Source organism: Oncorhynchus kisutch, linkage group LG18, assembly GCF_002021735.2.
Source record: "Oncorhynchus kisutch isolate 150728-3 linkage group LG18, Okis_V2, whole genome shotgun sequence".
NCBI lineage: Eukaryota > Metazoa > Chordata > Actinopteri > Salmoniformes > Salmonidae > Oncorhynchus > Oncorhynchus kisutch.
This window is the reverse complement of record NC_034191.2, coordinates 62,474,766-62,499,502: the sequence shown is the minus strand read 5'-3', so window position 1 is coordinate 62,499,502 and position 24,737 is coordinate 62,474,766. Positions and strand designations below refer to the sequence as shown.

The window sequence follows — 24,737 nt, the reverse complement described above, 5'->3', positions numbered from 1 at the left end:
CACACACACACACACACACACACACACACACACACACACACACACACACACACACACACACAGTCTGTCTCAGCCTCAGCTTCCTCCCATAGGGCGTAGGTATTTGAGGAAGATAGGTTGTTGTAACGGAGAGTAAATAGCAGATAAAATGAGATCTTTGTCTTCGCTCCTCATGGTGACGACAGAGACACACTGCCTTTGAATAGTGGAGGAGACTGGATCGGGAATGACCAAAGCAATTAAAGTTGAAATGTCAGGGATCAAACGTACATATGACGCCTCAACCACATAGTCCACTTAACATGCAAGGAAATGAACGATGGGGTCCATGTCTGGGTTTTTGGTTAGGAACAAATTACCTCCATTTTGCCATAGAGAAATACTTGACATTCAGTCTTGTTTAATCTTGTCGCCTTATTTTGTTTCCCATAAACTCACTATTGGTCACATTGTCACACAGTGTGAAAAGAGTCATTTCTCCTTGATGGTAGTTTGTGTCTGTCATCATGGACAAATGTCTCCCTGGTGTCTCTTTGTGTCAGAGAGAGGGGCACAACTTTATCTGTAGAATTAGAGAACTGAGAGATTGGACAAAATGTTTAATTGGTGATTAATTCATTAAGACACTGAATGGAGTCTGGTTTCTATCACTCCCTTTAATGTGGAAACTGACTGGCTCTGCTAACTCTTTGTTCACAGTATACAGTTTACCTCAGTGGTCAACTAAAAGCTACAATACAGCCATCACCAATTCATTTCTGTCCAATTACTCATCATAACCCAAATTAAAGACATCTGGTACAATTTATAAAGTGCATCAATTGATAAAACTATTCTTGAAGGTTTTGCTTAGTTTTTCAATTACATCTGCATGTTTCCTCAAGCTAAACCAGAATAATGAAAAGTTTGCTTGTTTATTTCTGTCTGCCCTCAGGGTCTTCCTGGACCTCCAGGAGAGAAGGGTGAGAATGGCGATGTCGGTCCGATGGTGAGCAGATAATCATCATTAAAACAATTTGTATCACTATCGAAATGAGAAATACGTTTCACCCTAGAACTCACTTCCTGTATTGACCCTATCACTTCCTGTTGTCTCTTTACAGGGTCCCCCCGGTCCACCTGGTCCCAGAGGTCCTCAGGGTCCTAGTGGAGCTGATGTACGTACCACACATCAATCTTTTATCTCCAATAACTCATCGTCACATTACCAAATGTCACCCAAACAGATATAACACAGAAAATCTGTCTCTCCTGAGGTAATAAATGCTGACTCCTCTCTCCTCTTTTCTGTTCCTGTCAGGGTGCACAAGGTCCTCCTGGTGGTGTGGGTGCCATGGGAGGCGTGGGTGAGAAGGTGAGGGCGTGTGCCCGTTACAAGACAGTCCGAAGTGTGTGTCTGGGGTGGAAATCCTGCCAACATCCCTCTACCTACCCCTTCCCTCCCCTCTCCCCAGTCCGCTGATGTTATCTCCAGGACTCCATTAATTGCCTATGGCAGCCTGTGTCTGAGTTAGTGCTCTGACACTATTAATGCCTATTTTACAACAGTTCCAACACTACTCCTCCATTTTAGTGCCATCTGGCAGCCGGCCCCCACCATCAATACTTAATGCAACGGAATGATGACTCCAGAATATGAAACATATCCATGGAAGGTTATCATCACTTTGAGAGAGCACACCGACTAGCCTTAATGCTATCACACCCATGTTAAAGTTCAACAGGATGACACTCAGCATTAACCCCTACATAGTATATTGTTATGCACAGTGTTTGAGAGCCCTGTGTTTTGACACCCACTGTATTTTGAGAACATGATAATGTAATCATTCATGTCTATTAATGTATATCACGGGAGAGATTCTAAAACCTAATGATACTCAGCACCCACTATGACATGTATTGTTAGCCTACTCATAGGGTTTTAGAGCCTATTTTGACAACAGTATAATGTCATCTAGATACAAGTGGATAATGTCATCTAGATAATGCATTCATAAGGGTGTCTATCTTGGCAGAGATTCTAAAATGGTGTTTTCATTTACAGGGTGAAAACGGTGAAGCTGGCAACCCAGGAACCCCTGGAGAGCCCGGAACTGGAGTAAGTCTCTGTCTCAGTGTGTCTGTGTGTCTGCATCTACATTCACATAATTATCTATCATCCAAGGCATCGTGTGTTTTGTGTATTTCCCTATTACCAGGACAATGATTATGATTATGCATTAGTTCATAACACCCCGCGTAAACACACGCCGTACTGTCCAACAACATGTAGACATGCAGTCCTTTTAGTGATGTGAGTGGTAGTAATTGCTGGTCCTGTGTTGCTGCTGATGGGCCAGAGTCACAGCGTCCTTCTCAGTGTGTTTCTGGCCAACGCTCTATGGTAACACAGCCCTGCCAAGCTGAATCACTTCCCAGACTCTTAACAGATGATTACTGCAGCCATATGAACACATCGGTCTCAGCTCTGGAACAATGGCTACTAGAACTTAACACCAGGACTTCGCGCTACTAAACAGTGAAATATTGCAAAAATAGAGTACACAACGTCTACCTTTCAAGATCGCTGTTTCCCTGAGGTAGTTTAGTTCCAATGGAATCCTCTGTACATTCCAGAACCGTGACCAAAATCATTCTGGAATGTTATCATAAAGGTGTTTTGGTTGACACCTACCTAACCCTGTGAGGTAGTTCTAAAGATTTGATTGGTAATTGCTACGGAGTTAGTCCATCATAGCGTATTGATGGGTTGTCATCTCCATTCATCATTAGCATGATGTGAGCACAACAACAGGTCGAAAAGATGACTAGTCTGAAATAGCAGGGGAGAGGGGAACTCTAAGTAGCATGGATAATGACCTTGCTTAATAATCCAACTCAATATATCTCAAGAGTTCCCAGAACTAATGCAGAAAATGGCCCTCGATATAGGTTTTGCTGTAGAGCTTTTGAAATGTTTTCATGAAAAGAACATAGTTCAGATGTCAGGAAGCATCACCTTGAGCATTTTACATTTATTTTTTATTTTTATTTAACTAGGCAAGTCAGTTAAGAACACATTCTTATTTACAATGACGGCCTAGCGGGGAACAATGGGTTAGCTGCCTTGTTCAAGGGCAGAACAACAGATTTCTGGGATTCAAACCAGCAACCTTTTGGTTACTGGCCCAACGCTCTCACCACTGGGCTACCTGCCGCTTCAAGAGATACCTTACACAGTACATATAAACAACTACCACCTCTGCTCCACAAAGGGACCGCAATATGTGAAATATAAGTGAAATATAATGCCTAACTGTAGAGTAACCACTTACCTACCTCAATTCCTAACAATACACACTACTGCTGCTCATTATCCAAGCTTCAGCAGGGAACCTTTCAGCTACCAGCTCGGTCCTCCTGTGTGTTGATGGTATCTGTTGTTCTCTACAGGGGCCTAAAGGCGAGAGAGGAGACAAGGGAGAGGCAGGACCACCCGGAGCTGCCGGACCCGCTGGCGCCAAGGGACCCCCTGGAGATGATGGACCCAAAGGCAACCCTGTAAGCATCAGTCTCTACCCCAACCTGTGCAGGGATAGAACCACAGACGTTTGTGAATTAAAAGAAATGTCCCTGATTGCTTCTGGGCGGTTTATTTAATTTTAAGCCAAGTTTTAAGAGCTAAAAAGCCTTTTTATTAGGACAGGTTGTCTTTTTCTTCTTCTTTTTGAACGTGGTAATGAACTGTGTGCTTTGCTGACATTACCGTCTGCAGCATCAGGAAGCCAAGGTTTACACAACGTGCCTTTGTCAGTTGATATGGTCTATTCATAAAGCTTCACCTCTCATCTCCAGATCAATGTGAACCATTAGAAACAAACCTGATGGTGTTGGCCTTGGTCACAATCGTTGAAGATTCTAGTATTTTGTATATTATTGATCATATTATACTGGTGTTTTATTTGTTCTCCTGCCTTTCCTGCACCTTCCAGGGGCCGGTTGGTTTCCCTGGAGACCCTGGTCCACCCGGTGAGGCCGGTGTTGCTGTACGTATTACATCATTATATAACTAATTCAACTGTAAAGATCCCACTATTACCATTACCTAGACCATGGTGATCCATCTCACATGTTCATATCTCTTCTCCCTAGGGAACTGATGGCTCTGCGGGAGAGAAAGGAGAGGATGGGGAATCTGGTCAGCCTGTAAGTCCATATGTCATAAATATCATTAACACAACAATAAGGGGACTGAAAAATCTGCTTGATTATATAACTCTGGTTTACAGTTGGCAGCACGATAGCGGGCGACTGTACGAGCGCATTACCATCACCATTAACTATTAGACTGTCATAATGGTCTATACAAATAGCCTATCCCATTTAGCATAACCGCTAAAGCCCCTTGTGTGCTTGGCCTGTAGTAAATTCCCATAAGCTTTTATTTATATTGTACCTGCAATAGAGAACATTGAATCATATCATTTACTTCTTAAGGTCTAGTACAGTATATGAGTCTGTTTATTCATTTTATAGATTTTAATTTGAAATATGAACAACAAATCAGATGATTTAAGCCTTTTTGAGGGTGTGAATTATGATACTTATTAACATTGATGGATGTAAATGAGATTTGCAAGTGCTGGGAAAATAAAAGGAAACTTTAAATGTGTGTGTGTGTGTGTGTGTGAGTGTGTGTGTTGGTTCAGAGTAAGGTGTTATGTAAAGTGAAGTTAAAGTATCATAAAGTTTTGTCATGGCTCAGTGAAGTTTAACTTTGAAAGGGAGAACATGTTTTTCCCATTCTCTGATTAACAGTGTTTCAATATAAACCACATCACACAGTTGAATAATTCTGTAAATTCCTATCCACTCTGAGTTGTATTCTCCACTTTCTAATTTTGTGTACGTCAAATATTTGGTTATGCTAACCTAAATGTGCTATGATTGCTTCCAATTAAATGAGATAATTGGCTGAAGCAGGTTCTGAAAACAGACGTGATATTTAAGACTACAGTGTGTGACTTCAAAAATAGATATCAGTTTGTCTAATGTCAATATGCAGTCACACATTTCTCTGTTTGTAAGGATAATGGTGGTTTTGTACTATCTATTTCAAAGAATATGACTATATACTGTATCATGTTAATATACCTTTATACACAGCACACTGTTAATGTGCATGAAGACCCCTAACTCTTTTACCTTCTCTATTCTATTCTTCTTATTCGTCTACTACTTCTTCTGTCCATCCCAGGGTCCTCCTGGTCCATCTGGTGAATCTGGTCCACCTGGTCCTCCCGGCAAGAGAGTAAGTCTCAACATCTTCATCATCATAGTCATCATCCCCACCAAAACACCACAGACGTCAGCATCACTGTTTGTTATATGAAATGGCATCATACTGCAGCTTTGACCCTGATCAGATAAAAGATTGAACAACGTTGTGCGTTTATATTGTGTGTTTAATCGTAACTCTCTGATCAAGCCCCGTTTGGCCTAGATTTGATTGTGTGACTGAACCCAACTGTCCACTATTCAACACCTATTGAGATAGCTCGATGAAATATATACGTCTGATTATAAAACTAGACAATGGAATGCTCTCAGTCATAGTTGATTAAACCTATAGTCCTCAGGTGAGAATTCTTTACTCTGAACAATAACTCCAAACTCTACAACTCAATTTCCCCCCAGAGAACCTGCATGATTCATTCTCATCAAAAAAGTGGGAGAGAAAAACAATGTGTGATATTTGCAGGGTCAGGGCCACTGAGCCGTCTGTACATGGAAATGAACGATATCTCAAAGCCCACTGAGCCGTCTGTACATGGAAATGAAAGATATCTCAAAGCCCATAGAGAAATGAAGGGCTTGATGTCTGGAATAAAAAAACATTCTCAGTGAGAAATTGAAAATAGGTTTTAGAAAGAAAAAAAAAGAGAGAGAGAAAAAAAGCATCAAGGCCCAAAACTAATTTACCTGTGTCTAGCTGAGGGAAGAGAGATATCTCCCCTGACACACTATTGATCTAGGCTAGTTTGACTGACAGCCACGGCCAAACAAAGGCATGACGCTAGTAACATTAGATTGAATGGCTGTAGTGTAGTGAGATGTCATTACACAGACAGGTCAGCCGTCGCTGACTCAGTTCACCCAGTAAAAATTGACGTTTGGACATTTTTGGTGGTCTCCAAGGCAAAGATAACATTTTAGATTGAATTTGAAATGCTTTTTATGATCATGATGACCGAGGGCAATCATATCTGATGTTTATTGTCTAAAGCTACTGCCATATAAATTCCCTCTCGACGTTCCCTGGAAGTAATCAAGTGAAACATCATTTGTGGTGGGCTAATGTTAGTTGAAGGGAGCCGACATTAGTGAATCCCAAATAATGCATTAAGTTCTTTCTGTCGGGTGTTAAATGATTTCTTTAAATGAACATTCGCAATTATTGTCCCACATTTCTCAAATTTGCTATCTCAAGCTATCTTCTGCAACAACGTTATAGCACAGGCCAATAGCATAAAAGATGTGCATTTTTACAAATAACGGCAATTGCTTTTGCAATGTGCTTGATGGAATTCACATTCAGAGTATTTAACATCATATCAGCATATGCAGCGCCTAATGGCCAAGGGATTATGTTAGGAAAACGACTATTTCATCATCATAGGTATTTAATCGCCTTCCTCCAAAAATTGTAACCTAGAACGACTTCTGCAACTCCCAGGCATTCTGCTCCTCTGAATCAGTCACTTGGGGCTAGAGTTGTTTTGCATTTAACTTTGCAGGGTGTTTTTGCTTTCTCTGCAGTTTGTCCATAGCAATTTAAAATGAAGCTGAAATCTCTCTCCAGCTCCTACAGGCCCTGTCCGAAGACATTTAGCAGCAGAGCAGTTCTTTATTTATTTGGTTCTTAATTGTTTTTATCTTAAAGTGCAACTGAAGGCCATAAACGATTTATCTGATAGAAAATGGACTATTAGTCAGAAACAGTTATTGTATTGTCAAAATGGTCTACAAAGTGTAAATAGAATAATTTAATTAATAAAGTCGGTCTCGTCCAAAACAGAGTTTTGTAGGTGAGTTAGTCATGACTTACTTGAGGGTAGGGTTTTGACTTCGACATGCTCACTTGCCTACTAAAACAGGATACACAGCTGCGGTGATAGCTCTCTATCCAATCTTACAGCAAAACGTAGACAGTGAGACAGATCTTGCAATCAGAGCAGCAGATCTGACTTTGTTTACATAAAACAACACGTCACACATCATAGTCAAAGACGTCAAAATGAATAACTGTTTTTATAAAAGTTATCTTAGATTTATTCTGACTATTTTGAGGAAGTGATACTGTCTTTGTTCCTACGGTGTCTCATGGGGGACAAGCATCAGTACCTGCCATATCGAAACACACCTCCAAGACTAAAATCAAATGTTTCTTTAATGAACAACAGAGAAACACATACGGAATCAGTGACTTCAGTCGCTCTAATGCTATGGTTTTCTCTCTGTAGATATTCATGGTGAAAACTCTATAAACAGTGACATATAATTTACAGTTTAGAGTACTTCATTTGTTTCTAGACTGCTGCTGTATTTCTACTTCCCCTGGACAAGACAACATACACATCAGCTACAGTAGGCATTTAGACGTTTGGCAGCAGCATCCTATTCACAAACAGAAATAAACAGACCATTTTTTAACCATTGCTCACAACACATCTAGCGAGCATGAAGAGAGCGAAACAAAGCAGATGCTGCCCTGTTTGACCACATCTCTACATGGGCAATCAGTCAAAACACAAAACCCTGCTGCCCTGCTGCCATCTCCTGCCTTCGAATACTGTCTGATCAGAGAAGAATGGGCCTCTCTGTGGACTGCATGTGGTTTTGATGTGAGGACCTCTTGTGTAGTTGAAAGAGACAGCTTTAGGCCTCGGAGAGATGGCCAGAGAGAGAGATGAACTGGAAAACCTTGAAGTGATTGGAGACTATTGAGGGAGAGGTGTGTGTGTGTGTGTGTGTGTGTGTGTGTGTGTGTGTGTGTGTGTGTGTGTGTGTGTGTGTGTGTGTGTGTGTGTGTGTGTGTGTGTGTGTGTGTGTGTGTGTGTGTGTGTGTGTGTGTGTGTGTGTGTGTGTGTGTGTGTGTGTGTGTGTGTGTGTATAAGGTCGTTCAGTAAGTAGTTCATTTCACAAAGCATGTCCAGTCCCGTTCAGTCAAACAGATCTTTATAAACTTGCTGGGAAATTGAGGTAGACTTTTCAAGGACATTTGATCACTAATACAGTTTCCATCAGTGTTGGATTGAATGATAATATTCTTGGGGGGAGAAACTGGAATTACTAGGTATGGACTGGCTGATGGATTTCTTCATGTGATTCTCAACCCCACATTCAGGAATGACTTGTTTTAGAGTTGATACTATGGCTAGTTCAAATATTCAACCTTAATCACATTATTTGCAGTGTTTGATTTGACTTTGTCTTTGGTTTATTAGTACAGCCCTGTAGCCAATAGTTTGTTCAAGCAGCTTCTCCTTTCCTCATTACTCAGTTGAAGCCATTGAAATATTGCACTGCAAACACAACACTGGGTTTTTACTGGTGTGTTTGTGATTGATGTCAAATGGATGCATGTCACAGTAACAAATTGTTACAATTCACCTGAAATACTGACCTCACAATGTTGTTGTTGACTCTGCACATGCACAAACACATACTCTGACTAATAGACATGCACACACACACACACATATGCGCACACACACAACAACACTCTGCTGTGGGATGCTAAAGCATGTCTTCTTGTCCTCCCCAGGGCCCCCCAGGAACTGCCGGTGCAGAGGGTAGACAAGGAGAGAAGGGCGCCAAGGTAACCTAGAAAATCAATTCAGCCTTTGCCCAGAGAGCAGTCTCAGCAACTCCAGGCTCCAGCTAGCCCCCAATGCTTCACCCCTCATCCCCCTCCCCTCATCCTCCTCCCCTCATCTCCCTCCCCTCTCCTCTCATCTCCCTGCTCTCTCCCCTCATCTCCCTGCTCTCTCCCCTCATCTCCCTGCTCTCTCCCCTCATCTCCCTACTCCCTCCTCTCATCCCCATCCCCTCATCTCCCTCCCCTCTTCTCCATCCCCTCATCTCTCTCCCCTCATCTTCCTGCTCTCTCCCCTCATCTCCCTGCTCCCTCCTCTCATCCCATCCCCTCATCTTCCTCCCCTCATCTCCATCCCCTCATCTCCCTCCCCTCTCCCCTCATCTCCATCCCCTCATCTCCCTCCCCTCTCCCCTCATCTCCACCCCCTTATCTCCCTCCCCTCTCCCCTCATCTCCCTGCTCTCTCCCCTCCCCTCTCCCCTCATCTCACTGCTCTCTCCTCTCATCTCAAGGCTCTCTCCCCTCATCTCCCTCACCTCATCTCCCTCCCCTCATTCCCCCCCCATCTCCCTCACCCTTATGCCCCCCCCCCTCCCCTCTCTCCTCATCCCCCTCCCCTCACCCCCGTTGTTATCTAACCCTTCAGATGTTAGCCATGCCACTTTGTGAGCAGGGGAATGCATCAACATAACAGTCAGCTATACTAGCATAGAATACATTCATCTGAAGCTCAAAACAGCAGAAGCTATGGCTCTTTGACAGTACACACAGCAAGGATGTCAGGTTGACAAGCAGCCTGTTATTTGTTATCTGTCTGTTGTTAGGGTTTTTAAATGAATTGTAGATCAGAAATATGAACACAAAGAGATCATGTTAACACGGTATTGCTTGTGTTTCTTTTTATATTATTTTGATCAACCAAACCAGATGGAAAGGACTTGTGGACGTCATGTAGAGTTATGTCATTGTGACAATCTTGTCCCTTCCTACAGGGTGAGTCTGGAGCCGAGGGACCCCCAGGTAAAACTGGCCCAGTCGGCCCACAGGGGCCCTCAGGAAAGCCCGGTCCAGAAGGTCTGCGTGGAATCCCTGGCCCTGTTGTAAGTCCAAGATCCAACGTTCCATCATATTTCCCTATATTCACCAAAGTTTATACATGCGCACACATGCATGCGCACACACACGCACACACAAAGCGCACGCACACACACACACACACACACACACACACACACACACACACACACACACACACACACACACACACACACACACACACACACACACACACACACAGAGAGAGAGACCAAACAGCCCTTAAGCAGTATGACAACAGTGCTCATGGAATAATCGATAGTCCCATTTGGCTTGTACTTTATACATTTCTGTTGTTTATTCGAACACACTTTTTTGTGGTATTCCTACAATTAATCATAGAGCCGGGCACATGAAATCAATATGAGGCCATAAGAGTTACAGCAGGCTGTAATGATGGGCTATAATTGGATGGCTTTTCTCTTCTCAGGGTGAACAAGGACTTCCTGGTTCCTCTGGACAAGACGGCCCACCTGGACCTATGGTGAGCAGAGATAATGTGGCCTCTCTCTCTCTCTCTCTCTCTCTCTCTCTCTCTCTCTCTCTCTCTCTGTAGCTCTTTCTTTCTATTATTACCTCTCTCTCTTCCTCTCTCTCTCTACTGTGGTGTTGTAATTGATTTCTAACCCCCTTGTCTCTCTGTGATTATTAGGGACCCCCTGGTCTCCCAGGTCTGAAGGGTGACCCCGGGACCAAGGGTGAAAAGGTGAGCTCGCCTCAATTTCCCATCCCAAAGAGCTTGTTGATTTGATTTCTCTGATCCCAGAAGGGGTTGGGAGTTCAACCTGTAGTGGGATGGGACCATGACTATGAGCATGGCTGGGATGGGACCTAGAGTTCCCCTCACCTGAACTTTATAACCGGCTCTTCTAGAAAGATCAAACACACCATTTATTTCGGTACAGCAATACATTTGTAACAGGCTTTATCTCTATGCAAATACAATTGTTTTTTTTTATGTTACTCAGTAAATTAAAGTGAAATTTGGAGAAAGCTGGTAGCCATTTTGAATTGAATAAGATCCTACTTCTTAGCCTTCTCTATTTGACACACAGCATCAGCTCTGCCAGTGGACTAAGGGTTTGATGCAGCACAAAGCATTCCAGTAATGCCCCAAAAAATGAAAGCAGGATTGACAGGGATTGGTTTAAAAGGACAGCATGGGTAGCTTTTCATGTGGCTATTTGTCATGCTTTCAAATCAATGGGACTGGTTAAGGATAAAATCTTTTCCAGCCATCGTTATTGTGAATATTGTCCTCAGTTGCACTCACAGAGAAATTCAGAGAAATTGTTTTGTAAGTCTCCCAAATTTTTTTAGGTTAAAATGCTTTCAGATTTGTTCAATAATTTGCAGCTAATTTGTATTTCACTTGATTGAATGGTGACGTTTATAGCAGGGTTGTTGTGATGCATCGTCTTAAAATGTTTTGACTAAATTTTTCCAGTCCTCATGACTCTTGTTTTGTGTGTGTGTCCTCCAGGGTCATTCAGGTCTGATTGGTCTGATTGGACCCCCTGGCGAGCAGGGAGAGAAGGGAGACCGAGGCTTGCCCGGACCCCAGGGTTCTCCTGGAGGCAAGGGCGACGGTGTAAGTGATTAATGACCTCATCTGTTTGCCATTCGTGAACCTATTTGCCCTCCTCCACCAGGAAGTACAATGCTATTGGTCTGATTGCAGCCACCTACAGTTCACTGAGAAAGTTGTTTATAATGACACATTATCTGCTTTATATTGTGCAGCAAGCACTCCAATGCACCATATATACTTATGCATCGAGTATACGCTCTTCATAAATGAATACTGACTTGACTTGACCATTACTCATATACAGTATTGTAGAAATGTACACGCTTTGCCTTCTTGTGGCAGGATTAGTCTTTCATGGTGAATTATATGTGTTAAAAACGAATGTAACGCCCATTACAGGGATTCTAATGCTCTGCTTTCTATGGCATTCTGTTAATATCCTATTTCTCTCCCAGCCTCATTGGATATCAATTTTCCTATATACCAAAGCATATTTTTTTCCTGGAAGTTAGAAATGTCATGCGGTACTCGAACAGGGTCAGTCCTCTAGTCTGATGAAGCTCCACATTAAGGCGCTCATCCATTTTTAAATAAACATTGCAGATTGAGTGAATATGCAATTTGAGACCCGCTGCGGCCTTTCAGCAGCCTTGCTCCGTGATTTAAAGAGATGGAATGGATTAAACATCTTCACGTTGAGCCTAATGAAATTGTAATGTTCCCTTTCTCTGTCTTAGAAGAATGGTGGGCGGGAAAAAAACGTGTCTCCTTCTATCGGTCTCTATTTTAGGCTTGAGGAACAGGCGTCGCCATTTGAGCTATATTTGTCACAATGAAATAGGAAAATAAACATTTTAGGACTCGTTAACACGCTGTTAGAGGTTTTTAATGATTCCCCTTGTATTCTACCCTGCTTTATCCCACTGTCATCTCACTGATGTCTGGTCTCTTCACAGGGTATTAGTGGCTCTTCAGGTCCTCTCGGTCCTCCTGGTCCTCCAGGCCTGCCTGTAAGACAGTCCCCTGATTTCTCTGTTTTCTTAATAGTATACCTTCACAGTTCAAATATCACAATAATGTTTAAACACATTCCTCTGCTATTTATTCACTGTGCGTCTTGGCTGTCTCTTCCAGGGTCCTGGAGGTCCTAAGGGATCTAAGGGTTCATCGGTAAGATCTGTTCAACCACTCTTTGTTTCAACTGGTGAAAGTTGGTGACAGTAATTTAAAGGAGTGTTTGTTAGATCCAAAGTTAACAACATGCTTATATTTCCATGTTCTTTCCAGGGTCCTGCTGGTCAGAAGGGAGACACCGGTACGATCGGTCCACCTGGTCCTCCTGTGAGTATTAACCTTTGGCGTCCAGTATAAAACCGAAAACAGGGCATTTACGTTATCAGGTGAAATTCAAAAGGGTTATTTCTAGAAAACGATCTGAAGTATACGCTGTCACACTATGGGATTCCTTCTCTACAGGGTCCCCCTGGCGAGGTGATCCAGCCACTGCCCATCCAGTCTCCCAAGAAGAACCGCAGACATGCAGACATGCAGGCGGACGCGGCGGGCACCATGATGGACTACGGAGACGGCATGGAGGACATCTTTGGTTCGCTCAACAACCTCAAACAGGACATTGAGAGGATGAAGTACCCAATGGGCACACAGAACAACCCAGCCAGGACCTGCAAAGACCTGCAGCTCGCCCACCCAGAGTTCCCTGATGGTGAGTCACAGAGAGGGGGATCATGGGTAATATGCTAATGCCTTGGCTGTGATTGGCGGCCATTTTGTTGAGCTAGATAAGGACATTTTTCGTATTTGGTATTTTATTAGGATCCCATTTCGATGTTGCCAAGGCAGCAGCTACTCTTCCTGAGGTCCAAACAGGGATAAAACATTACATCAAAGAAAGCATTGTGCAAATGTACATTGCTCTATTATATTACAGTACTACAATACTACCGTCTTTGACTGTGTTTGCTTATTTCATAGCAGTGATATTGGGGGTGTAGATTATATATTTGCAGGTAGAGTGTGTTGCTGTGGGGAATAGCACTGAAAACAAGGCCTCCTTGGGGTTATACTTAACATTCAACAGACTGTCCATAATTGATACAAGAGAAATGTCAGGTCCTTCTTTGACCTTTTTAAAGTTATTTCTAACTTTTTCTCTCCTTAAGATGATAATAAAATAGTGTAGTGGCTGCATAACATGTAGTTGCATGATGTCCAGCCGCATTTACGTCACCTTTCATCTCTCATGATTTAAACACATGGATGTCATAGCTCAGTTTAACCCGATCCGTACCGAGACCCTAGCAAAAATTGGCTTTTCATTTGTCTGACTTTCAATTACCTGAATGTCCTGCCCTTGCATTTAGCCTCAGAATGAAGTAAGTATTTGACCATTTTATTTTCAGGACAACCATGGCTACAAGTAGAACACAACGCTATTTGACGTAAACAGTTGCATTCATGAGTTTTACTGACAAATGTCAATAAAAAAATAGCTCAAACCATTCAGACTCTACAGACGTTTTTGTAAAAAAAGACCTGGCCCTGGGACCCTTCAGGATCCGCCCTTGTCTCACAAACACAGGTCTAGCTCAGCCCCCGGTAATCACACAGACGAATGATTAATAGACAAATCCAATGACACAACCCAGTCTGTAGCGCAAACACATCATGTTTAAAAAGGGGTTAGAAGTCCAAATCACGCCGGCATCGTGGTGGGACGTGTTGGGTCTCAAGTTAAACGTGTTTGGCTTTGAAATGTTTCATTTTGAGTGCTTGGTGAAGTCGTGGGAACTAGAGAGAACTAAAGATTCACGTATTTAATTGATTCATTGGGTTTTTCCACAGGCGAGTACTGGATAGATCCTAACCAGGGATGTTCAGGGGACTCCTTCTCTGTCTACTGTAACTTCACGGCTGGAGGAGAGACCTGTATCTACCCAGACAGGAAGTCCAGCGGAGTGAGTGGCGTTTTTATTTCCCCCAAGAGGCCTGCACATACTGTACTGTCAAGTAAAGCATGGAGTCAAGCCATAGTCTTGTTCAATTCTAGATACTGTTCTGATGTTTTCATTCATATGCCAGTCAGGGCTGTGAGACTGGGAGATGCATGTTTGGTGATGTTTCCTGGGTTCACTGCTTGGCCATTGACTTCGAGCTGTCAAAAATACCCATTTGATCTTGTTTTGTGATGATCTTGTGAATTTGTCGTTTACATTCATACTGTATTCTCTGTGAATTGTACAAATGTAAAGACATTAAGAAAATAGATGCATTAAATTCAAAGGTTGGAATTGACATAATTGTCAAGACATACAGTATAGACATAAACTGTATACAAACAGAAACAAACTGATATACACATACTTAGGAATCAAATAATGACTATACTGTAGTGATTCTCCTGTACGTTAAGATCTGAGGGATGGGGTATCTAGCTGCATATTGTACTTAACATTTGATGCATCACAACAAAACGGAATTCCAGGAACCAGTTGTATTCAGTGTTCTTGTCAAGACCTATGTGCTCCATTTGTTTGGCTCCACAGGTCAGAATATCTTCATGGCCCAAAGAAATACCAGGGTCGTGGTTCAGTGAATTTAAGCGGGGTAAACTAGTAAGTGCACCCTCGATTCCACGCTACCATCCTGTGCCACTCTCCTCACAAAATAATTGTCTCCTCTCCACAATACTAAACTAAGAGGATTTCTCCGGCTCCCACTCTGCAATGTCCCTGTCTTCTGTCCCTCAGTACAGAGGCACTTCAGAAGTGGCCGTTAGGCCACAAATAGACAAGATGACAAGAGTGTCTCTGGAAGTGACCCCACGTTGCTAGCCACAAAGGGATCGAGACCTCTCATATAAGAACTCTCATCAGCCCCTTCAGACCCATCACACTCACATTTCATACACTTTGGGAATGATGAAGGACGCTTAAAGATGAGGAGGAAAGCGCTCTATCACTTTAAGACTCAATTTGTCCGTGGTCTGAGAGAGAGAGATTGTATAACTGATGCTGACAAGATGTTTGATAAGAACTCTTGGGATGGAACACTTCTAATCAGTACATTGTATCCAATCCCATGCTTCAATTTCTGACCTCTAAATCTATTTTCTGTTTTCTCCCACCCCTTCCTCCAATAAACAGTTGTCATACGTTGACGCAGCCGGCAACACAATAAACGAGGTTCAGATGACCTTCCTGAAACTACTGACGGCCTCTGCCAGGCAGAACTTCACCTATAACTGCCACCAGTCTGTGGTGTGGCACGACGAGACCACCGACAGCTATGACAAGGCGCTGCGATTCCTAGGATCCAACGACGAGGAGATATCCTATGACAACAACCCCTACATCAGGGCCCTCTCAGACGGATGCGCGGTAAGGGCTGCCTCTCAATACTTCCTGTCTCTAATGGTGATAGTTCAAGCACTTTAGCGAAAGTCTCTGGAATTTTGCAACACTATAGTTGGCGCTTAAGTAAATGCCCCATTGATTGTTTTGTTGGACTTGTTTACTAGCTCCAACGAGGTTGTAATTGACTGAAAGCACACTGTCTAATGTCCCCCCCCCCCCCATTGTCTCTTTACAGACGAGGAAGGGCTACGGAAAGACTGTGATAGAGATTAATACTCCCAAAATCGATCAGGTTCCCATCATAGATGTCATGTTGTATGACTTTGGAGATGCCAGCCAGAAGTTTGGATTTGAAGTGGGTCCAGTCTGCTTCCTTGGCTAACTAAAAAACAAAAAAACTTGGTGGGGTCAGAAAGAAAGTCAAGACATTTTGGATACCACCCAGCCCCCCCACCCTTTTCCATGCCACATGCAAGTTTTGAATAAAAAAAAAAATGGTGTAGCGAACATGTCTTGCCATGTATGTATGTATTACCTAGAAAAATACTTGTTGCCCTTGTAGGGCTAGAATCACATGACTTAAAACTGTTATGGAGCAAAGGTGAAGGACATTTGAAGGCGTGGCAGGGTAAGGGTGAACAGGAGAAGAACGAGGGAGGTCGAAAGGAGAGAGACACCTCTTTTCTGGTTTCTCCAGGTGCTGTACAAAAGAAATGACTACAATGGTGCTTGTTCAAACAACAAAATAAAGAGGTGCTAAGAAAGAAGGTGCATTTTGATGATAAAAAAAAAAAACTGTAATTATTATTTTGTACAATCTGTTTTTTCTGAATCCACCTTCAAAACTTGCATGTGTATCAGAATCGCATCTGGCTCTTAATTTCAATGTTCGTAAACAAAATATATATAAGTTAAAGAAATGAATAAAAACAGACAGAGAGAAAGAAATAATTATGATATTTTGTTGATGAATAAATACTGTGTACCTGTTATGAAGCAAATAAAATTAGTATTCAAACGATTCCCTATTTCTAATGATAATGCATCCCTTTTGTATATATTGACCATCCAAATCTCTAGGTTATTTGCAGTTTTGCCCTTCAAGACCATAGGTAAAACAACTGGAAACATCTCACCAGCACACATATAGCAACATATCCCACTAATGTTGTGATCCTGTGCTTGTATTAAGCAATCATGGAATTCATTCTTCTTTTTATTTAAGTCAATTTGTTGTTTTGATTTGTTAAAAAAAAAAAAATCTGTCCGTTTTTCTTTTTGGTCGTATACCTCAAACTTTCTTGATAACCATAAGATCCATGGATGTTATGCCCTGTATATATCTTGGTTAAACAATTAAGTTTATATATTTTGGGTGGGGAATTTTTTAAGAAAGAAATACTTATCGGTTAGACATCTTCTGTTCAGATCCTTCTGTGAATACAATGATAAGTCCTTTAGGTGACCCATTTTTGTAACTAAAATGAGAAAATGTTTTAATGTGCTTTTAATGGTTCATTCAAAATATTAAAACTGGATTCTAAACAACAGTGAATGGAATGTCTGCATTGTTTGTTTTACATTTTATTTTGTAAAAGAGAGAGGACTTAGGATGTGGCATCAATGTATCATCAATTGTATTGTTGTAAAAAGCACGTCACGGTATTACAGTACATGCAGAAAGTATTCAGACCACTTCACTTCTTCCATATTTTGTTACGTTACAGCCTTATTCTAAAATGGATTCAATAGTTTTTTTCCCTCATCAATCAACACACAATACCCCATAAGGACAAAGTAAAAACAGATTTTTTGACATTTTTGCAAATGTATTACAAAAATAATTGAAATATCACATTTACATAAGTATTCAGACCCTTTACTCAGTACTTTGCTGAAGCACCTTTGGCAGTGATTACAGCGTCGAGTCTTCTTGGGTATGACAGTACAAGCTTGGCACACCTGTATTTGGGGAGTTTCTCCCATTCTTCTCTACTGAGCTTCTCAAGCTCAGTCAGGTTTGATGGGGTGCGTCGCTGTAAAGTTATTTTCAGGTCTCTCCAGAGATGTTTGATCGGTTTCAAATCCGGGGTCTGGCTGGGCCACTCAAGGACATTCAGAGACTTGTCCCGAAGCCACTCCTGTGTTGTCTTGGCTGTGTGCTTTGGGTTGTTGTCCTGTCGGAAGGTTCACCTTCGCCCCAGTCTGAGGTCCTGAGCGCTCTGGAGCAGGTTTTCATCAATGATGTACTTTGCTCATTCATCTGTCCCTCGATCCTGATTAGTCTCCCAGTCCCAGTTGCTGAAAACAATTCCCCACAGCGTGATGCTGCCACCACCATGCTTCACTGTAGCGATGGTGCCAGGTTCCTCCAGATGTAATGCTTGGCATTCAGGCCAAAGAGTTGAATCTTGTTTTCATCAGACCAGAGAATCTTGGTCTGAGTCCTTTAGGTCCCTTTTGGCAAACTCCAATCGGGCTGTCATATGCCATTTACTGAGGAGTGGCTCCCCTCTGGCCACTCTACCATAAAGGCCTGATTGGTGGAGTGCTGCAGAGATGTTTGTCCTCCTGGCAGGTTTTCCCATCTCCCCAGAGGAACCCTTCTCCCCCGATTGCTCAGTTTGGCTGGACGGCCACCTCTAGGAAGAATATTTGTGGTTTCAAACGTCTTCCATTTAGGAATGATGGATGCCACTGTGTTCTTGGTGACCTTCAATGCTGCAGACATTTGTTGGTACCCTTCCCCAGATCTGTACCTCAGAGGTCTATGGACAATTTATTTGACCTCGTGGCTTAGTTTTTGCTCTGACATGCACTGTCAACTATGGGAACTTTTATAGACTTGTGTGTGCCTCTCCAAATCATGTCCAATCAATTGAATTTACCTCAGGTGGACTCCAATCAAGTTGTAGAAACATCTGAAGGATGGTCAATGGCAACAGGATGCACCTGAGCCCAATTTCGAGTCTAATAGCAAAGGGGGTGTGAATACTTTTGTAAATAAGGTATTTCAGTTTATTTTTATTTTTATAAAAATCAGAGAGGTACAGATTGATGAGGATATTTTTGTATTTAATCAATTTTAGAATAAGGCTGTGACGTAACAAAATGTGGAGAAAGTCAACTGGCCTGAATACTTTCCGAATGCACCGTATACAGTATGGAGGTTATGTGAATCTTCAAAGTCAATTGCCAACAGAAAGTGATTTCTATCCTAAAGCCTTTGTCTCTCTTTGAGCAACACTGACAATACTTTTCAAGGCTATAGTCTCCCAGTAAAAAACATTGCCAAAGGAAATAAACGTTTGAGAACATCTACATGATGAGTTCAATAAGATGTTTTCTTTTTTATTGAGTTCAATAAGATTACCACAAGACGCAATCAAGACCTATGTGACGGACACCTTTATTGAAGAAACAAGAAACCGTCCGCAAAAGTTTGAATGCTATTGATTTCACAGTGAGATTAAGGAAGGCATTACGACTTTGCATGTTGATTTCACAGTGAGATTAAGGAAGGCATTACGACTTTGCATGTTGATTTCACAGTGAGATTAAGGAAGGCATTACGACTTTGCATGTTGATTTCACAGTGAGATTAAGGAAGGCATTACGACTTTGCATGTTGATTTCACAGTGAGATTAAGGAAGGCATTACGACTTTGCATGTTGATTTCACAGTGAGATTAAGGAAGGCATTACGACTTTGCATGTTGATTTCACAGTGAGATTAAGGAAGGCATTACGACTTTGCATGTTGATTTCACAGTGAGATTAAGGAAGGCATTACGACTTTGCATGTTGATTTCACAGTGAGATTAAGGAAGGCATTACGACTTTGCATGTTGATTTCACAGTGAGATTAAGGAAGGCATTACGACTTTGCATGTTGATTTCACAGTGAGATTAAGGAAGGCATTACGACTTTGCATGTTGATTTCACAGTGAGATTAAGGAAGGCATTACGACTTTGCATGTTGATTTCACAGTGAGATTAAGGAAGGCATTACGACTTTGCATGTTGATTTCACAGTGAGATTAAGGAAGGCATTACGACTTTGCATGTTGATTTCACAGTGAGATTAAGGAAGGCATTACGACTTTGCATGTTGATTTCACAGTGAGATTAAGGAAGGCATTACGACTTTGCATGTTGATTTCACAGTGAGATTAAGGAAGGCATTACGACTTTGCATGTTGATTTCACAGTGAGATTAAGGAAGGCATTACGACTTTGCATGTTGATTTCACAGTGAGATTAAGGAAGGCATTACGACTTTGCATGTTGATTTCACAGTGAGATTAAGGAAGGCATTACGACTTTGCATGTTGATTTCACAGTGAGATTAAGGAAGGCATTACGACTTTGCATGTTGATTTCACAGTGAGATTAAGGAAGGCATTACGACTTTGCATGTTGATTTCACAGTGAGATTAAGGAAGGCATTACGACTTTGCATGTTGATTTCACAGTGAGATTAAGGAAGGCATTACGACTTTGCATGTTGATTTCACAGTGAGATTAAGGAAGGCATTACGACTTTGCATGTTGATTTCACAGTGAGATTAAGGAAGGCATTACGACTTTGCATGTTGATTTCACAGTGAGATTAAGGAAGGCATTACGACTTTGCATGTTGATTTCACAGTGAGATTAAGGAAGGCATTACGACTTTGCATGTTGATTTCACAGTGAGATTAAGGAAGGCATTACGACTTTGCATGTTGATTTCACAGTGAGATTAAGGAAGGCATTACGACTTTGCATGTTGATTTCACAGTGAGATTAAGGAAGGCATTACGACTTTGCATGTTGATTTCACAGTGAGATTAAGGAAGGCATTACGACTTTGCATGTTGATTTCACAGTGAGATTAAGGAAGGCATTACGACTTTGCATGTTGATTTCACAGTGAGATTAAGGAAGGCATTACGACTTTGCATGTTGATTTCACAGTGAGATTAAGGAAGGCATTACGACTTTGCATGTTGATTTCACAGTGAGATTAAGGAAGGCATTACGACTTTGCATGTTGATTTCACAGTGAGATTAAGGAAGGCATTACGACTTTGCATGTTGATTTCACAGTGAGATTAAGGAAGGCATTACGACTTTGCATGTTGATTTCACAGTGAGATTAAGGAAGGCATTACGACTTTGCATGTTGATTTCACAGTGAGATTAAGGAAGGCATTACGACTTTGCATGTTGATTTCACAGTGAGATTAAGGAAGGCATTACGACTTTGCATGTTGATTTCACAGTGAGATTAAGGAAGGCATTACGACTTTGCATGTTGATTTCACAGTGAGATTAAGGAAGGCATTACGACTTTGCATGTTGATTTCACAGTGAGATTAAGGTAGGCATTACGACTTTGCATGTTGATTTCACAGTGAGATTAAGGAAGGCATTACGACTTTGCATGTTGATTTCACAGTGAGATTAAGGAAGGCATTACGACTTTGCATGTTGATTTCACAGTGAGATTAAGGAAGGCATTACGACTTTGCATGTTGATTTCACAGTGAGATTAAGGAAGGCATTACGACTTTGCATGTTGATTTCACAGTGAGATTAAGGAAGGCATTACGACTTTGCATGTTGATTTCACAGTGAGATTAAGGAAGGCATTACGACTTTGCATGTTGATTTCACAGTGAGATTAAGGAAGGCATTACGACTTTGCATGTTGATTTCACAGTGAGATTAAGGAAGGCATTACGACTTTGCATGTTGATTTCACAGTGAGATTAAGGAAGGCATTACGACTTTGCATGTTGATTTCACAGTGAGATTAAGGAAGGCATTACGACTTTGCATGTTGATTTCACAGTGAGATTAAGGAAGGCATTACGACTTTGCATGTTGATTTCACAGTGAGATTAAGGAAGGCATTACGACTTTGCATGTTGATTTCACAGTGAGATTAAGGAAGGCATTACGACTTTGCATGTTGATTTCACAGTGAGATTAAGGAAGGCATTACGACTTTGCATGTTGATTTCACAGTGAGATTAAGGAAGGCATTACGACTTTGCATGTTGATTTCACAGTGAGATTAAGGAAGGCATTACGACTTTGCATGTTGATTTCACAGTGAGATTAAGGAAGGCATTACGACTTTGCATGTTGATTTCACAGTGAGATTAAGGAAGGCATTACGACTTTGAATGTTGATTTCACAGTGAGATTAAGGAAGGCATTACGACTTTGCATGTTGATTTCACAGTGAGATTAAGGAAGGCATTACGACTTTGCATGTTGATTTCACAGTGAGATTAAGGAAGGCATTACGACTTTGCATGTTGATTTCACAGTGAGATTAAGGAAGGCATTACGACTTTGCATGTTGATTTCACAGTGAGATTAAGGAAGGCATTACGACTTTGCATGTTGATTTCACAGTGAGATTAAGGAAGGCATTACGACTTTGCATGTTGATTTCACAGTGAGATTAAGGAAGGCATTACGACTTTGCATGTTGATTTCACAGTGAGATTAAGGAAGGCATTACGACTTTGCATGTTGATTTAAATTGTTGTTGTAAATCCAGGATCTCATTAGCATGTTAATTAAGACTTTCCAAAATCTTATTTGATTATCTAAGGAAACCGACGCGCGCAAGGATTTGAATCAACTTTAATAGACATCAATGTCTATGCCTGACTTTTTGTTTACTTTCTGAGGGTGTTTGTATGAGTTCAACAGAAATCGGACGTCACGCTCTTGCTTGGCTATGGATTTGGATGCCATCCAAAGAACAGATCACTTTGAAATAGTTTTGGACCCCCCAAAAAATGATATTGATTATATGATGAATCGAGACATTTTATAACTGTCGTAAAAGTAAATGGAAAAATGGCTTCTTCTAAATTGTTGATTTTCCCTGAGGAATTCCAAGTAGACGATATACTCTATTAGACTACGTGCAATCAGTCTCTTCAGATAACAAGTTTAGTTTCAGCGCAACACAGTTGGTACTCCGCTGTGTTTTCATAGCTAGTGGAGTCTGTGTTTTTATTTCAATCCAGATGACATTGTATCTTTCTATAGTGATTTTTACATGCTTCTAATGCACCCTCCTCTGTATGAGTTCTATTATCGGATGTAGCAGTGAGTTGTTCAGAAACCAACTTCATTGCGAAAAGGATATTGGGCAATTATACCAGGGGTGTTTTGTATCATCACTGCTTGTAAACATAAATGTACATTTAATTTAAAATGGATCTGATTTGAAAGCCAATGAAAACGTTCTCTTAGACTGGTTTCCTTCCTTCAACAGTGGGGTTAGGAGATCAAACCACTGTGTGCCAATCGATGGGGGAAAAAACTCTGTAGTTTAGATTTGACTCGACAGGGTGGCATCTCAAAAACAAGAAAATACTCAACTAATCAAACAACTAATTAATCTTCATGATATCTGTCACCACTTGAGACCCCCCAAAAAATTCAATTTCAGATGAAACGAGAAATATACACTTTTTTCTACCACAAAGAAAGCAGAAAGAAACACATTAATTGACAAGTCCGTCCAGAAGTAACAAAGAATTTCTTCCTTCTCTTCTTCTTGGAGCTGGGTCTTTGTAGAGAGAACCAAAGGGAATATCCATTGGAGGGGGGATACTAAAAACCAGGACACGCTCTCTCTCTCCGCGGCGTTCTGAAGAGAGAAACTCTGTTCCATACCACTTCTTTTATGAAAGATTGTGTTTGTCAGAAACACATGGGGCGTGCCAAGCACGCAAAGCCCTGTTCTGAACAACAGACAGTGAAACAGAAGCAATATATCTATTTTTTTTCAGAGATAAAACTGAGTCAGTTCTGGACAGACAGAACTAAGAGACAGACAGCTAGTTGTGAAGCTTTGAAAACCATAATATTAGGCTACCTCTTTTCTTTCTTCTCTGTGCTGACATAATATTTTTTATAGTACATTCTTTTGGCTAATAGATTAGTGGTTTTCCAATTCCTTCATTCCTTCTTTACTTCTTTCTAATCTTCTTTCCTCTATCCTGTCTGTTCGGTCTTCTAGTGATGAGTGACCTCTGATCTGACAAGACTAGATGGACGAGAGCAAAATGGTGCAAATTCCAGTGAAAGATCTTCACCATGGTACTTTCACACACCAAGTCCATCCCGGTTAACCTTGGAGAGGGGAAACAATGGCACATTTTAACAGGGTGCAGACATGACTTAGGTCTAAATGAGTTCCAGAACATAAAGTATAACTACAGAGTCATTGTGGTGTTTTCGCAGAGCCTATGTATGTAATTACCTAGACTGCCCAGCGATACACATGAACAGTTTCTCCTACAGTAATACACCCAATTGCCCTGAGATCGAAAAGAAGCCATAAAAAAGCCAGTTTTGTGTACTTGCCAGACAGTATTTCACTTCACCTCCTGAGGGAGAATGGGAAAACATCAGGAGGCATATCAGGGATCACACTATCATCACAGTCACAGTGGGCCTGGTGTCTGACAAAGGTACTCAGCAGGGAGAGACTAAATGGGGACTCAAGACCCAGACATTTAGACTTATAATATTCTCAACCCCCGAGGCAGATACACCCCTGCTATGAATCACGTCTCCCCCTGTAACCCCCTGTCCATTTTTGACAAGAAGGGCATAAGAGACACCAGAAACCTTCAGATTTTCTTTTGGAAAACTTGACAAATTGACCCATTTTGACAAACTGACAAATTGCTCATCATGTCGGTGGAATCACAAGCTTCCTGCCTCTCCACTAGTGCCTCAGATAAGCCTTGTTCTACAGGTGCCACGGTAATGTCCATTGAAACCAGCGTCTATCCTAGCACCCATCTTCCATTCATCTCTATGACTTTGGGAGACAAAGATTGAAACCATC

General features: G+C 41.5%; 1 protein-coding gene across 5 annotated transcripts in view; it reads left to right on the top strand.

The window, feature by feature from the left end:
• The window catches only part of col11a1a (collagen, type XI, alpha 1a), an 89,168-nt gene extending 71,752 nt beyond the window's left edge, over positions 1 to 17,416 (top strand). For all 5 annotated transcript variants that reach the window (XM_031796445.1, XM_031796442.1, XM_031796441.1 and 2 more), the window contains 21 exons: positions 935 to 988; positions 1,104 to 1,157; positions 1,301 to 1,354; positions 2,048 to 2,101; positions 3,436 to 3,543; positions 3,975 to 4,028; positions 4,135 to 4,188; positions 5,240 to 5,293; positions 8,810 to 8,863; positions 9,855 to 9,962; positions 10,388 to 10,441; positions 10,610 to 10,663; positions 11,441 to 11,548; positions 12,445 to 12,498; positions 12,623 to 12,658; positions 12,776 to 12,829; positions 12,965 to 13,211; positions 14,351 to 14,463; positions 15,052 to 15,120; positions 15,652 to 15,885; positions 16,097 to 17,416. In XM_031796445.1, the coding sequence (XP_031652305.1) occupies positions 935 to 988; positions 1,104 to 1,157; positions 1,301 to 1,354; positions 2,048 to 2,101; positions 3,436 to 3,543; positions 3,975 to 4,028; positions 4,135 to 4,188; positions 5,240 to 5,293; positions 8,810 to 8,863; positions 9,855 to 9,962; positions 10,388 to 10,441; positions 10,610 to 10,663; positions 11,441 to 11,548; positions 12,445 to 12,498; positions 12,623 to 12,658; positions 12,776 to 12,829; positions 12,965 to 13,211; positions 14,351 to 14,463; positions 15,052 to 15,120; positions 15,652 to 15,885; positions 16,097 to 16,243 (1,818 nt within the window). In that variant the 3' untranslated portion in view covers positions 16,244 to 17,416. The remainder of the gene's footprint in view (positions 1 to 934; positions 989 to 1,103; positions 1,158 to 1,300; positions 1,355 to 2,047; positions 2,102 to 3,435; positions 3,544 to 3,974; positions 4,029 to 4,134; positions 4,189 to 5,239; positions 5,294 to 8,809; positions 8,864 to 9,854; positions 9,963 to 10,387; positions 10,442 to 10,609; positions 10,664 to 11,440; positions 11,549 to 12,444; positions 12,499 to 12,622; positions 12,659 to 12,775; positions 12,830 to 12,964; positions 13,212 to 14,350; positions 14,464 to 15,051; positions 15,121 to 15,651; positions 15,886 to 16,096) is intronic.
• The last annotated feature ends 7,321 nt before the right edge of the window (positions 17,417 to 24,737 follow it).